Source organism: Balaenoptera physalus (genome assembly GCF_965194825.1).
Source record: "Balaenoptera physalus genome assembly, chromosome: 1".
NCBI classification, from domain to species: domain Eukaryota; kingdom Metazoa; phylum Chordata; class Mammalia; order Artiodactyla; family Balaenopteridae; genus Balaenoptera; species Balaenoptera physalus.
In genome coordinates, this window is record NC_138882.1 from 128621480 (window position 1) to 128638249 (window position 16770).

General features: G+C 35.0%; 1 protein-coding gene across 11 annotated transcripts in view; it reads left to right on the forward strand.

The window, feature by feature from the left end:
* Nucleotides 1-16770, forward strand: part of USP33 (ubiquitin specific peptidase 33) — a 65374-nt gene that overhangs the window by 18299 nt on the left and 30305 nt on the right. For all 11 annotated transcript variants that reach the window (XR_014252183.1, XR_014252184.1, XR_014252185.1 and 8 more), the window contains exons 2-11: nt 2695-2826; nt 3030-3083; nt 3516-3578; nt 4724-4876; nt 7117-7219; nt 7963-8032; nt 9527-9640; nt 12141-12219; nt 13355-13766; nt 15819-15959. Coding sequence is in view for 6 of the 11 variants with exons in the window: in XM_082419099.1 (XP_082275225.1) it covers nt 2746-2826; nt 3030-3083; nt 3516-3578; nt 4724-4876; nt 7117-7219; nt 7963-8032; nt 9527-9640; nt 12141-12219; nt 13355-13766; nt 15819-15959 (1270 nt within the window). In the remaining 5 variants the exon portion in view is untranslated. The remainder of the gene's footprint in view (nt 1-2694; nt 2827-3029; nt 3084-3515; nt 3579-4723; nt 4877-7116; nt 7220-7962; nt 8033-9526; nt 9641-12140; nt 12220-13354; nt 13767-15818; nt 15960-16770) is intronic.

Sequence of the window (16770 nt, forward strand, 5' to 3'; positions counted from 1 at the left end):
TGGTGGAAACACAGACAGACCTGGGTTGGCTTTGAGAATTGTTCTACCTGCTCCTTTCCAGTAGTTCCTTCCCCTTCTTAGGGTAGTTTAATCACAGGCACATGCTCGTCAGTACTGGGTTGAAAACATAATTGTAGCCCTTTACGAATCTCCAGAGTTCACTTGCTCTCTATTCAGTTCTTTACTGTGTGTTACTCACCTTGGCCTCCCTGAATTTTCAACTCTGTCTCTTCAACTTAGAGAGATCACCAAAATCTGTTTGGGTTTTCTTCTGCCTGTACTGTGGCCTAGAAAGAAATTCTCTCCAGGCAGTAAGTTGGGGCAGTCACCTTGTTTTTATCTTCTTACGGATCAGTGTCCTGCAGTGCCCATTATACAGTGTCTGTGTCCGAAAACTGTTATTTTATATTTTTTGGTCTGGTTTCTTACTTATTTGAGAGGGTAAATCTGGTCCCTGTCACTCCATTATGGTTGCAAGTGGGAGTAATTAGATAAGAGGGAAAAGATATCTAATTACAAAAGGAAGTGAGAGGTGGGTGGGAAACCCTCCTCCATACATAAATAAAACATGGAAAATATTAACAATTATTTTAAGTTTATCTTCATGCTCTGAAAGTGAGGAGCATGGCTTATTTAATATTACATAGTAATGTGGTATTTATAAATAATGACTTATTCAATATCAACCCCAGCGTTATTCCTGTTGTATTTTGTAGGTTGTAGTATAATATTGGACTTATCATTTGATTTGATTTGATAGAACCTTTTTATTTAATGTGTTTACTAATGTGTTAATATTTCAGCACATTTATAACTGTTTATTCTTTCCTAGAAAGTTTCTTAACTTTTTCCCAAATAATGTTCTCAAACCCCAAAGGTGAATGAAAGTTCATGAAATGCCCTGTTATTAGGAATGTACAATCCGGGACTTCCCCTGGTGGCGCAGTGGTTAACAGTCTGCCTGCTAGTGCAGGGGACGCGGGTTCGATCCCTGGTCTGGGAAGATCCCACATGCTGTGGAGCAACTAAGCCCGTGTGCCACAGCTACTGATCTTGCGCTCTAGAGCCCACAAGCCACAACTACTGAGCCCCTGTGCTGCAACTATTGAAGCCCATGTGCCTACAGCTCGTGCTCTACAATAAGAGAAGCCACTGCATTGAGAAGTTTGTGCACCGCAACAAAGAGAGCCCCCGCTCTCTGCAACTAGAGAAAGCCCGTGTGCGGCAACGAAGACCCAACGCAGCCGATAAATAGATAGATAGATAGGTAGAATGTACAGTCCAAAGAAGACCTAGAAATCCTTACTGAGTTAGACTTGAGACTTTTACTTGGAAATCACTCACTTAAACCATTCATAAGATAATCTGGGCATTGAATGCAGTGTATAAGTTTGCTCTATGATTCATAAGATTTAAAGTAGAGGTAGATAAAATTTAGTGACATTACAGTACATTGTGATGTCTTGGAGGAAATTAAGTTCACTGGGATTGCAAAATACTTTGCCTTCTGTTTACTTTAATGGAATTGAGGAAACTCCTGAAGAATATTAGGGAAATTATTATTGATTTGGGAAACTACCTCAGTCTTAAACTGGTTGTCTCATAGGGGAGGGAGGTCTGAGACCTTTACTGGTCATATAAAAAAACCTCAAGGGATGATGCAGAGTGCCTAATAAAGTTTTATGTGTATGTGTAGTATGTGCTACACACATGACATGTACTACCTCATTTAATCCTTATGGTAGGAGTACGACATTCAGCACTTACTGGTATCCTCAGGTCTGTTTGACTTTAGAGTCCTTGGCTCTTACCCATGAGATATATAGGTGGATTCAAATCCTAGTTTGAATCCTAGTTTGAATCTTATGTTAACAATGTGAACTCAGTTAGGTTTTCTTCTCTTATTAGCCTTATATGCAGATGAAGATAATAACGGTGCCTATCTCAGTGTTGTTGGAAGGATCATATGATAATGTGGTTCTCAACCTGGAATGACTTTGTCCCCAGTGAACATAATTTTACACTGTCTAATGACATTGGTTGTCAAAGCTCAGAGTGGTAGTGAGGGTGTTCTGGCCTCTAGTGGGTAGAAGAAGAAATGTTGCTAAATATCTTACAATGTACAGGACAACCCTCCACAAGAGAGAATTATCTGGCCTGAAGTGTCAGTGGTGCCAGGGTTGAGAAACTCTGATATAAAGTGACTATCCTGGTTTATTGCTAGGATACCAAACTATTTCATTTATATCATCAGTGGGCTGTTGCTAGTGTGAAAATGAAGGTTTCCATTTAAATTCTTTTTCTTTTCAATTCCAATTCTAGCCTAAGGGTTAATTCTTTTTAAACGAAAAATAAGAGGGGATAAAAATACTTAAATTGAATAACCTGAATTTTTTCCCCTTTTATTTACCTCTAAAAAGTGAAATGGGAGAAGGGGGAAAAAGCAGCAGAAGTAATGGAGAAACAAACTTACATTGACTCATAGGTATCAATTTTAATAAAATGATTATTTATTAGTAGAGAAACTTCCAGTGTTGAAATTAAGTTCAATTGTGAAAGTACCCTAGATGTATTTGAAAATATACACTTTTGTAGGGCAAACTTATAAACATGTATGCTTCTTGTTTTATCTTTTAATAATTTTTAATATATTAGCACTTTTAAAATTGACTTTTCTGGTCAATTTTTCTGTAGGTATTACCTCATTTGGAAAGCCTTGAGAAACAGGAAAACATTTCTAACAAAATGTCAGCTTTTCGAGGTCATTGTCCGCATTTGGATTCAGTTGGTGAAATAACTAAAGAAGATTTAATACAAAAATCTCATGTAAGAAAGAGGGCTTTTTTTCTTCCTTTAAAAAATCCTTTAAAAAATCATATTCGTTTTTCTCCCAAATATGTGTTTTTTATAAATTACTACAATATTCTATGTTCATGAATCCAAATTTTTTATATATGATATTAGTGAATGTATATATTTGGCTGTATTTATGTAATGGTAATGTTGTCTGTGTGATTTTCCTTTCATAGGGTTCTTGTCAGGATTGTAAAGTCAGAGGACCAAACCTTTGGGCGTGCCTGGAGGTATGTATATGTTTCTTCTCAAAAGTTTGATATAAAAATTTATATCTGAATAAGGTTAACTAGAAGATTTTTTTTTGACACTTAGAGGACTTCATAAATGAACATACTTTAAGAAGATCATTATCGATTATAAAAATTAAACTTTAAACTTTGGGCTTTAACTTGCAGTGCTTTTTGCAGAGTTTGGTAAATCACTAAAATATTTTACCCTCACCTTTTATTAGCGGTGACATATCTTTTAGCTTAGAAATATTCTGGTTGTATTCTGTTGTGCCTAGTACCTTTTGGTTAAAATAACTGACTTTGGAAGTCATTTAATGTTTCCGTTAAAACATGTGATCAGAACTTCATTGTAAATGTAATTGTAATGCTATTATTGTAAATTTACATGTTATAAAAAGCTAATTTTCCTTTTTATATAATTATTTATAGAATAGATGTTCATATGTTGGCTGTGGTGAATCACAAGTAGATCATAGCACCATACATTCTCAGGTATGTATGTAGAAAAATTTCGTGCAAGATGTTTTTTAAAGAGAGCCTGAAGGAAAGGGAGAGCAAATACAACATTAAGTTGTAATTCAAAATTTTGTCCGTTTTTCTTTTTTTTTTTTTAATAAATGAGTTAAATCTTAGCTTATAAAAAGGTGGGGAGGGGAATTGCTAAGATCAATATTAGAAAGAGGTTGTAGTTAAGAGAGTAGTGATTTAAGAAACGTACCTCCAGATGTATGGAGGTGGTAGCTGAAGGTATTAGTAGGATATGGAAGTTGAAGTCAAGAATAGAAGCCTAGGCTATGACAGGACCTGGCTGACTTCAAGTCTCAACTCATATACCTTTTTCTCTACATCCTCCTTACTGGAGTCCCCTTTCTACGTCACCCTGGTTGTTTGGTGCTTGTGTGTAATTCTGGCATGCTTCTTTTACAGATTAGATAGAGCTCCCATTCTAAACTATACATTTTCTGGAGAATGAACTGTCTTGTTCATATTTATCTCTACAGCATTAACTGTTCTCAACCAGGGTTCCTCAAAAGAATTAATTATGGCTCTCAGGCATCATGGTACATAGTTAATTTACTTCTCTTTGGTGCATCTAGACTGGTGGTACTATGTACCATTCTTGGGAGAATTGAGAAAATAGTTACTCAGATCATTGTCTATAGGGCATTATTCTCTTGCAGAACTCTAGTTGAGAAAGGCTGGAGTTTCGTATATCCAAGATCATATTCACTATCGCTTGAGCTGTTTTGTGCTTTGATTCATGTCATTTATATTCTTTTGCCATTCTGATCTCCTGGAACAGTTAACTGTGCTATTGTCAATTTTCTTGTATTATAATTACTTGCTAACTGCAAAGCAGAGTCTTATCTTTATAATGAGTCTTATCTTTATCTTTATAATGAATAGTGGTGAAAAATGACAATAGAATAACTTTTGGAGTAGGCTTAGATATTGTTACTATTCACTATGCATTAGCAATTTATCTGAAAAATGGTTTTTTGGTGCTCCAGTTTAAATTTTCTCTTTTGAGTATATTGTTATTCATCAAAGGCCAGCAGTTTATCTTCTATGATCCTTTGAAAGGTTTTCAACTATAATTTTGGCTCCTCTTCTCTCTCTCCCATGAAATTATACAGGAGACAAAGCATTATCTAACTGTGAACCTTACCACTCTTCGAGTATGGTGTTATGCTTGCAGCAAAGAAGTATTTTTGGATAGAAAATTAGGAACTCAGCCTTCATTACCTCATGTAAAACCACTTCACCAAACACAAGAAAATAGTGTCCAGGTAATAATCTAAATCTGTGTAATTAAAATATCAAATATTTTCAGGTAATAATTTCAGAATATGTCATGTAGCTGAAAGCTAAAAGAGCCCTACTTCACCTGTACTTTAAAAATTTTCCATAATGTGCCTTTTTTCCTCAAATGAAACACCAAAGCTGGCCTTCGTTCTTTTGTAGAGTGATGGATTAGAGTGAAATTGGAGCCCACACCTGTCTGAAGATGGAAAAGCACCTGATGTGTTTTAAAAACTTAAAAAAACAGCTGGTTTAAATAGTGTTCTTTTTCTAGCCAATCTGATTCTAGGAGAGGTGATGGGCCTTCTTTGATAGGCCCTAATTCTGCTCTCTTTTCCTCATTTCCCTCCCTGCTTCACCCCCATGTATATTACTGTAAACATTTTACTAATTTATTGAAAACCAGATAGAATACATTAAAGCTTAGCATCAGTGTTTGGTTACAAAAGATGTGTAAGCTTGCAAAGATTGGTCACTTAATATTGAGACTTTTCTAGTCATATAAAAAATAGGAAAGGGAGGGACTTCCCTGGCCCTCCAGTGGGTAAGACTCCACACCTCCACTGCAGGGCTCACGGGTTTGATCCCTAGTTGGGGAACTAAGATCCCGCCTGCTGTGCAGCATGGCCAAAAAAAAAAAAGAAAAAAAGAAAAAATAGGAAAAGGAATGAAAAAAATAAGAATAGTTGGTGTCTTATCATCATTTGGTCTGTATGGTTTAATTAACACATCAGTGAGTTTTTTCCTTCTGTGTTATAGAAATCACATTGTATTTCTATAATTGTGTTCTTTGATACCAATTCTTAAGATTTTTGTGTTGTATCTTTGTATCACATTCTGATGGTAGAATTTGTGATAGTAAATTTGCTTGCCTCACACATTATATAACTTAAAGTGACTAGATTTTAGACAAGGTATACTTGTTGCATTTCTAGTTTCATAGTTGAATAACTCTAGTTCATAAATTACCATCATTACTGTTTCTCCTACTGATACCTATTTATCATTCAAAAACGTGTTTTTTGGTTTTTTTTGAATGCCATGGTAGTTTGAAAATAAGTTTGCCTGAACCCTCTAACACTATTAACAAAAATGTGATAATTAAAAGTTGAATCACATGAGGAACTGATAACAATTTATAATAATCTAAAGAATAAGTACAGATAGTTCACAAAGAAGAAATACAAATTAAAACACATCGAGAAAATAATCATCACTGACTAAAGAAAAGTAAGTTAAAACAGCTATCTGCCATTTCTGCCCAAATAGATTATGATTGCAAACTCTTAGTGAATGCTGAATCTGGTTGAATAAGTATACTGATACTTTTCTGATAGCTTGTAAATAATTTCCTGATGAGTTATATTTATAACACATAAAAGGCATGAATTTAATTTCATACAACTTCCTGATGATCCCATTGCTGAAGAAATTACTCAGAAGAAAAAAAAAGTTATTTGTACAGATTTTTTTAGCAGTATAAAATTTACGGGCTGTTTGAACCCAGTTCATCAGAACATTATTTATAGAATAACAGTATTGGAAACCATTCAGATGTCATTAAGATTTTTCAAGCAATTTTGTAGGAGGTAAGATTTTGAATGATTTTTTTAAAGCTGCTCTACTTCTCTGTATTTCAATACACCAAAGTGAGAATATGGGGCCTACCGAAATATCTAGTATCTACAGATGCCAGGAGGGTAAAGTAAATGTATAAAGTGGGTGGGTATAAGTGCATATATGCATGCCTTGAAGAAGAGGAATAGGCTGTAGTAAGCTGGAGAACCAGAACACGTGCTAAGTACATTCTGCTGTTCAGTTTCCTCCTCCCACTGGTGGTTGCTAAATGGGTTCAGTGTACTTTGATCTTCTGCTATTAGAAGAGAACTTGCAGAATTTGATTTTTATGTGAGCTCACCCAGTTTTTAAAATATTAGCTCAAAGTTTTGCTTTTGTTTCGGTTTTTGTCCTTTTTTTTTTAAAACAGTGTGGACTAGCATTTGACCAAGTCACCAGTTGCAACCTCGAGTTAATCCAATTCTCAGGAATTAATATTGGAATTTAAAAAAATATTTAAAACTATTTCATATGCATAAAAGGATGCAAAATTACTTTAGTAACAAGTATCGGGAGAGATTGTAGAAGTCTACAGATAAGCTGCGAACAAATTAAAAAAAAATTTTGACCTAAGGATTTGTTCAAGCCTGCTATCTTTTCTGTTATCAAGGATTTTAAAATACCCAGTAACACAACATTAAAAACTCCTCTGGTTGCTGTATTTGATGATCTGGACATAGAAGTGGAAGAAGAAGATGAACTTAAGGCAAGAGGTAAAATAATTCTCCTGTATAACACTCCTTTGTATGCTACTGTCCATTTCTTTAGGAAATTGTATCATGTGAAAATTTCAAAATCTAGAGATGATCAGAAGATAATTACAAAAAAAAATTCTAGGAATCAGATTATCGGTTATGCTTTTTTAAAAAAATTATCAGTTTACATAATTAATCAGGGTGCATTTTTAAGTTCTGACTTTTTTGTTTATTTATTGTATTATGCATCACTTGAAAATACCAAGGAAATATCCTTTTGTTTTTAATGACGCATGAGTGGAAGTAAGGCTAGTTGGCAGTATTTGATTGTAAGAAATCAATAAAGTAATTGTATTTAAAAAAAAATTCTGAAATTTGACCTAGTAAAATTGTATCTGTGAAAAAGCAAACTGACAACTTTGATGCTTCGTTTCTCTGATATCACTTTACTAAAGCCCACAGTTCTTAGTATAAACTATCTATATAGTTTAGTACAGACTTTTCTGTTTTATAGTTGATGTAAGGGAATCTTAACCCTTTAAGGATATATTTAAATAATTTTCTGAAAATTAACACTTTGGTGTAAGTCTGACCTCTTCGAGTTATTCAAGTTGCTGTTTGTATTTCTATAATGTATTTTGTATTTCCTTAACATAGTTTGGGAACCATAATAATTACTTAGTTACATATTCAGCAAACACTCATAGAATTGAGTCATTGCATTATTGAATGATGACATAACTTATAATTTTTCCTAATAGGTCTTACAGGTTTGAAAAATATTGGAAATACTTGTTATATGAATGCAGCTTTGCAGGCTCTTTCCAATTGGTAAGTAGAGAAATTAATTTTGTTAGTATAGTTTTTTAAAGTTACTCTTGGAGAACTTCCCTGCTGGTGCAGTGGTTAGGAATCCACCTGCCAAGGCAGGGGACACGGGTTTGATCCCTGGTCTGGGAAGATCCCACATGCCACGGAGCAACTAAGCCCTTGTGCCACAACTACTGAGCCTGTGTGCCACAACTACTAAGCCTGTGCTCCAGAGCCCATGAGCCACAACTACTGAGCCTTCACACGTGCCGCAGCTACTGAAGCCTGCGAGCCTAGAGCCTGTGCTCCGCAACAAGAGAAGCCACCGCAATGAGAAGCCCACACACTGCAACAAAGAGTAGCACCCGCTTGCCGCAACTAGAGAAAAGCCCGCGCACAGCAACAAAGACCCAGTGCAGCCAAAAATAAATAAATAAAATAAAATTATAAAAAAAAAATTATAGAGTTACTCTTGGAGCAGAAAACCGTGCTGCTGTAGTACACTCAAAAAAGGAGTGAGAGGAGAAAAGAAAGAAATATACATTAATAGTAATATGGGAAAGAGGTGACAATTATATTCAATTCCCCTAGCCAACAGGATCCCATTAAATCCTTGCTGTACCTCTTCCCTCACCCCTCTCAACACATAGTGCTGCCTCCCCCCCTTTTCTGAAATGCCCCCACTTAAAAAATTATCTGGATTAACTAAAGCCTAAATGTGTAAATATTCCTGAAAAAGTTATTTCCTCTTTCTTGTTGAGTAACTCTTAAGGTAGAGTAGGCAAGAAACTGAGTTGGCCATAATCCATTGTTGTCCCAATGGGGTTGCTTTGATCGTGCCTACAGTTTGCTAAGACTGCTGGTCCTGGCTCAGACCCTAGGTGGTTGTATGTCTTTGAGGAAGTTATTTGTTTTTACGTCTAGAAAATGAGGAGCTTGAACTAATTAATTCCTCAAATCACTTTTAGTTCAGAGGTCCTAGGAAAATATTTTATATTTTTCTGTAGGTGGAAAGTCTCTAATAAAGCAATTAGGTTTTTTTTCTTAATTATAGTCCTGTAAAGTAGGTAGGTGCAGTATGGAATGTTCTGCAGATGATCACCCGGGGAAGAGATGAAAAGTCATAGGATCAAGTCCTGAGGAACCCTGATAGTTAGATACCTGGTAAGAGCAGAAAAAACAATAAAGAGGGAAAAGAGTTACCAAAGAGGTCAAGAAGAAAAGTAAAAAAGTGCATTACATTGGTCAAGAGAAGGGGGTAAACCACCTGTGACAAATGCTACTGAGGGGGAAATGAAAGGTGTTTACTGGATTTGGCAGCATTGAGGACTCTGATGTGGTGGGTCAAATCTGATTTGATGGGTTGAGCAAGATAATGAAGGAAAGAATGTGAAGCTGTAAAAGGGAGCAAAGAAGTAACAGATGCAGGGCTCTATGTGCTGTCAATTCATTGAATGACTAGAAGTCAATCAGTATTAAGCTGTGACTGCACTCTTTTTTTTTTTTTTAAACTAGCCCACCTTTGACACAGTTTTTTCTTGATTGTGGAGGACTAGCCCGAACAGATAAGAAACCAGCTATTTGTAAAAGTTACCTCAAACTGATGACAGAGCTGTGGCATAAAAGCAGGTATGTACTTAATATGTTTATTTTCATTATTATATTTTAAAATGAATATCATAAATATTAAACACTTGCAGGTGCATTTATAAAGCTGTAAAAAGTAGACAGATTTGAGACATTCAGTTTTGGGCATGTTACATTTGAAAATGAACATCCAAATGAAATATCTGGACTGGAGATAAAATGTTGAACTGTTAAAGCTGCTGTTACTGACACTTCTGATTTTTGATTCAGGAGTAGGCATTCTCACAATGCTAAAATCAGACCATAGAGGCATATATGAATGTTTATTTTTCTGCTTATGTTTATTTGCTCTAAGTGTAGCATTAGAAAAATAATTGTTTGCTGTAATATTTTGTATTAGAACTATTCAGAAAGTTGCATTTAATGGTTCCTAAGAACTGCCCAGCCTTTCTCCTAAGAAAACAATCACCAAAGCTTTCATGTTCTTATATTCTTAAGTGCTTCAGTTTTCTTTGAGATATTTGACTCCCTACTAAAGAGTATCTCTTGAGTTAAAAATTTGTTATTACTGTCATTTCAGTATGCTAGGAAAAGATAGTTTTAATGAATTATTTGGGGATGTGAAGGTATATGTCATTCACATTTCTAATAGTCAAGAGACAGAATTCTCCCTTGTTATTTATCCCTATTGGGTATTACCCGTTGCTGCCAAGGGTTCTAACATTTCTAAGTCCCTTACTGCATAGCTAGAACTAACCCTTAACTGCTATGTTTAAGCTTCTTTGCCCTGAAACTATAAACTTAATATTCTTGGAAGTTTACTAAACTTCAGAAGTGTCATAGTACAGAATTTTAAGTGATTAAATCTCGCATCTGGTTTACTTTTCATTTTTGTTTTCATGAGTATTTGATGGCTGGTTTAAAATTTTTATTTAGATAGTGTACTAGATATACTTATCCCAGGAATTTTAAGTAATTAAAATATTATTTTAAGTAATTAGAAGTATTTTTTGAAAAATCATATAGTAGAGCATAATCATTTCATTAGGGAGGAGAACAATAAATTATGTAGCTTAAATATCAAAAATAAGCTCTTTTGATGAACCTGTGAAGCATAATACTGGGCAATTTTTTTTGTTTGTTTTTGTTTTTTTTCTTTTTTTTTCTCACTGTGTTTTCTTTTTTAAACGGAAGGGCAATATTTTTTTCTTTTTTTTTAAATTAATTCATCAATTTATTTATTTTTGGCTACGTTGGGTATTCATTGCTGTGCGCGGGCTTTCCCTAGTTGTGGTGAGCAGGGGCTACTCTTTGTTGCGGTGCGCAGGCTTCTTGTTGTGGTGGCTCCTCTTGTTGCGGAGCACGGGCTCTAGGCGCGCGGGCATCAGTAGTTGTGGCTCGAGGGCTCGGTAGTTGTGGCTCGTGGACTCTAGAGTGCAGGCTCAGTAGTTGTGGCGCACGGGCTTAGTTGCTCCACGGCATGTGGGATCTTCCCAGACCAGGGCTCAAACCCGTGTCCCCTACATTGGCAGGCGGATTCTTAACCACTGCGCCACCAAGGAAATCCCTGTATATATATATATATTTTTTTAAAAAAATTAATTAATTAATTAATTTATGGCTGTGTTGGGTCTTCGTTTCTGTGTGAGGGCTTTCTCTAGTTGTGGCAAGCGGGGGCCACTCTTCATCTCGGTGCACGGGCCTCTCACTATCGCGGGCTTTCTTGTTGCGGAGCACAGGCTCCAGACGCGCAGGCTCAGTATATATGTTTTTTTAATTTTTAAATTTTATTTTATTTTTTTTCTATACAGCAGGTTCTTATTAGTTATCTATTTTGTACATGTTAGTGTATATATGTCAACCCCAATCTCCCAATTCGTCCCACCACCACCACACACGCCCTTTCTTTTTTTAATATTTATTTTATTTGTTTATTTGGCTGTGCCGGGTCTTAATTGCGGCCTGTTGGATCTAGTTCCCTGACCAGGGATCAAACCTGGGCCCCCTGCATTGGGAGTGCGGAGTCTCAGCCACTGGACCACCAGGGAAGTCCCAGTACTGGGCAATTTTGAATGATTTTTTGAAACACAAATACTTTTCAGTTGAACTCTTTGAATTTTTGATTGTTCGTTCTTTTTTTTTTTTTAATATTTATTTATTTATTTTTGGCTGTGTAGGGTCTTTATTGCGCACACGGGCTTCTCTCTAGTTGTGGCACGCAGGCTCCAGAGCGTGCAGGCTCAGTAGTTGCACCACACAGCCTCTTCAGTGGTGTTGCATGGGCTCCAGAGCACTTGGGCTCTGTAGTTGCGGCATGCGGGCTCTTTAGTTGTGGCACACAGGCTCCTTAGTTGTGGAGCGCGGGCTTAGTTGCCCCGCGGCATGTGGGATCTTAGTTCCCCGACCAGGGATCAAACCCGTGTCCCCTGCATTGGAAGGTGGATTCTCAACCACTGGACCATCAGGGAAGTCCCTGATTGCTCATTTCTAAAATAAAAACTAAAAATCACAGATTTCTTCCTAAAAATGTTTTCTTCCTCAGACCAGGATTTGTTGTGCCTACTAATCTGTTTCAAGGAATTAAAACTGTAAATCCAACATTTCGGGGGTATTCTCAGCAGGTACGTCTTTATTGCTTTTTATTCATAATATTAATCTTTAATACATTTGCAAAATGCTATTATGCATTATGCTATTATATACTCATTTGCAATTCTAAGAATAATAACCCCATATATTTTTGGCTTACATTTTTCCACATTTCTCTTAATTTCATATTTTTCTAGAAATTTTAAATTTGGGGGTGTTTAAATATGTCAGTATATTGTAGTGCTTTTAGCTTTGAAAAGTTCCACATCCAGAGATAAATTTTACCTGTATTTTCTGATTTAATTAAAAAAAATTCTTTAGACATGTGTCATTTATTTCACATTACAATATAATCCAAATTTAATTTTTTGCAAACAGCTAACAAATTGTACGAAACTACAGATTTAAGAATTTTCTTATCTGGTTTTAAAAGTTTCTTCTTTATTAATTTTTATGCTTACATTAATATATAATAAGGTCTGTTTCTGGGCTTTCTAATCTGTTTCATCAACCTGTAATTTTTTGGATTGATACCAATGGCAGTTTCAATGATTGTACTTTATATAATGTTTTTTTCATGTTAATACCTGATCCTCACATATGTTTCTTTTTCAAAACAATACCTCTTCTCTGTTAACTTTTTCTGTTGCAAATTCCTGGATCACAGAGACTTGGTAGACATAAGTTGGGGCCTACGAATTTGTATTTTCAATAAACATTCTAGGTTGATCAAGGATTTTTGAGATACAGTGCAAAATTGGATAAAGCTTTAGTTTTAAGCCAAACTTATACTTGAATTTAGGATATCTCTCTGAATTCTTATTGTCAGATGAGGCAAATCCTTACTCCTCAAGTTTTTTAAAATAGCAGCAGTACTAAAGCTGACCTCCAGATCATCTTCAGTTTTTTGTTGCTGTTGTTTATTGTTTTTTTTAGTTTTAATTGAAATACATGTTCAGTTTTTTAAGTACTTTTGTTTTATTTACATAACTTTTTAGAACTTAGTGCTTCCTATCCCTCCAATGCCTTATGTCTACAAAGTTGTATTTCCTTAGTATAATGCTACACATTTAGAAATCAGTTGCTAACCACATTTTGTATATTTTCTCATTTCTACATACATGTATTTTTAATGAAATGGTAATATCTATGTTGCTTATATATTAGGATGCTCAAGAATTCCTTCGATGTTTAATGGATCTGCTTCATGAAGAACTGAAAGAACAGGTCATGGAAGTAGAAGAGGATCCTCAAACTACAATGACTGAGGAGACCGTGGAGGAAGACAAGAGCCAGTCAGATGCAGATTTTCAGTCTTGTGAATCTTGTAGCAGCAGTGATAAAGCCGAAAATGAAAATGGGTCTAGAAGCTTTTCTGAAGATAATAATGAAACAACAATGTTAATTCAGGATGATGAAAACAATTCAGAAATGTCAAAAGATTGGCAAAAAGAGAAGATGTGCAATAAGATTATTAAAGCGAATTCTGAAGGAGAATTAGATAGAGACTCTGTGTCTGAAACAGTTGACTTGAACAATCAGGAAACTGTCAAAGTGCAAATACACAGCAGAGCTTCAGGTGACAATTTTTATAATTTGCAAATGATAGTGTTTCATTTTTAGACAAAGGGTGCAAGATGTGTTTATATTTAAGATGATATTTGTAATTTTACCATTTTCTGATTTGGGGAGAGCAGAATTAGCTTGACATGTGACTTTAGAATACATTTCTAATTTACATGTTAATGTTCACAGTTTATATTTAGCATAATAAAAATGAAATAGAATAATAGCTTTAGCTTAATATTTTGTGTGTAGTATATGACATTATAGTTCAACCATACTAATTGAAAGAAAGAGGGTATTAAATAGATGTTACTTTTGGGCTTTCTAACTAGTAGAGTTTAGTACTATTTGCATGTGAGTGTTAAGTTAATGTCATTTAAAGCAGATTTGGTTGAGATCTGCAAAATAGCAAAATAATCCAAATTGTAGACTGTTAGATTTAGATTGCTGTCATTGGAGTCATATCAGCTACGAAATACTTGGTGTATGTTTGGCATAGGAGTTTAATTAACTATAATGAACCCTGTTACGATAGATTATACCGTAATACATGTCATTGTTCCTTTGGGAAAGAGCACGTGGCCAAATGAAAGATAGTTGAGCTAGGTTGCTTTGCATTTTACATTTATTTCTTCTAGGGTTAACTTGTGTTAGCTTAATGTGGTATTTAATTCTCCAAAGCACATAAAATTAAACCATCAGAGGTTCAGATTCTCTGACCTTAAAATAAGTGGTAGACAAGGAACATAAAAAATTTATCATTTGTAATTACTGAAGAGTAGGAACTACTAAACAATTTACTTATGTTTTTGAACCCCACATTTTTTCTGGAGGAGAAGGGTACTTTCTTAACCACAGGAATACTTGTGGTTCACCCATGTGCAGTACATAAATGCCTTCTAGTCAGGAAAACGTGTGAGGCTCCTTGATTATACTGATGTTATGTTTAGAAGTTTAGATGTGGTTAGAAGTTGTTTAGTCAATAGATATGTGAAATTTCAGTATTGAAAGACTTAGCCGTCTGCTATCTAGCCTTTCCTCATCAAAAGCCTGATTAAGCCTGATTACTTGACATACTGGTTCTTTATTGTTCCATAGCAAGTTTATTCTTACAATTAGTAACTCATTGATGACCTGGATTAGGGATCTGGGCTTTTACATTTTCTGATTGAAAAATGTGACAAAGACCGTATATGACACGCAAAACCTAAAATATTTACTATCTGGTCTTTCACAGGAATCATTTGCCAATCCCTGACCTAGATGATATTAACTTTATTCCCTTCTGAAAGGCTAGAGCGAGTCTCCTCCTCTTTCTTCCCGTAATATTATGCAGTCTGCTTTTAGTCATGGTTGGGATAATGAGAAATGCCTCTGTGAAAGTAATAAAAGTCATTTATTTTGCATTATCTGGAAAATTCCCTGAAATCATTCTGTTTCAGGGTCTGTTATGTATAATTCTCTTTTCTTCACTCAAATACTTTTTGAGCAGTCTCTTGCCCTGGAATATATGTTATGTACTAGGAATCCAACAGCAAATCAAGATAGCTCTCATAGAGCTTATATTTTCTTGATTCATAATTTAATTCCAAAAAAGGTGTTTTTTTCTGACAGAGGGTTTTATTTCCTTTTATAACAGAGTAAAATAATTTATAATTACTTTATGCCTAAATTTCTTGTTAGATTTTGCTTACTATGTCAGTTTGGGAGGATAATCTCTTTTTCTCCCATATGGTTTTAAAGCTTTCTAAAAAACTGCCCTAAATTGCTTTTGTTTTTTAAATACTAAGTTAGGATAAATATGATCCTCTTTGGCTTTATATTTCCACACTTATATTTGCACACTTTCTGGATTGCTTACAACAGTAATGTGTTATAAACGTTAATTAGATTCCTAGGGGGAAAATCACTGTTAGTTTGCTTAGCAAGCCTAATGTCTATCAGGTATTTCACCTGACATTTATTAATGTGAATTGTGTTCAAAATCTCAGATGAAGAAAGCTTTATTTGACAGGTGGAATAATTTTACTATTTAAGGTAATAATACAAATTTTAAATATTACAGAATATATTACTGATGTCCATTTGAATGAGCTGTCTACATCACAGACCTTCCCATCAAGTGAAGGTGTTAACCCACGTTTATCAGCAAGCCCTCCGAAATCAGGCAGTTTGTGGCCAGGATTGGCACCCACACACAAAAAAGGTAGAAGTTTCAGTTATTCATGTTCCTTTGCTTTGATAGTTTAAAGTGTTAATTATGAAATATTATTCAAGCTTTTTAAATTGACAGCATACTTTTACACAACCATGATTTAAAAATTGTGTGTGTGTGTGGCACAAATTTACATACAACAGAATTCACTCTTTTGGTGTAGGGGTCTGAGTTTCAACACGTGCATGGATTGTTACCATCACCACAAACAGAATATAGAACAGTTCCAGTACTCCAAAGAATTCCCTTATACTACCAGACCATCCCACTACTCCTCCCAAAGCCCCAGCCCCGTGAATCTGTTCTCTATTCCTATTGTTTTTCCTTTTCCAGAATGTCATATAAATAGAATCATACAGATGTAGTCTTTTGAAACAGGCTGCCTTCACTTAGCGTAATGAATTTGAGATACAGTCACATCGCAGGTCTGAATAGTTCTTTTTTTTTACTGAGTAGTATTTCATTGTGTGACTGTACTACTACTGTTTATTCACTCACTGACAAATACTTGAATTTGTTTCCAGTTTTTGGCAATTATGAATAATGTTGCTATAAACATTTATGTACTGGTTTCTGTTTGAACATAAATTTTCATTTGTTAAGGGTAAGCACCTGGATGTGGGGTTATTGGTTTTATGTTAGTTTTATGCTTAATGTTGTATGAAATTGTTTTTCGGAGTGGCTGTATCATTTTGCTTTCCGACCAGCTATGTATGAGAGTTCCAGTATTAGAAATGTAAAACTGTAAAACTCTTATAAGAGTTTTCATGACCTTGTGTTAGAATTCTTTAAAGACATCAAA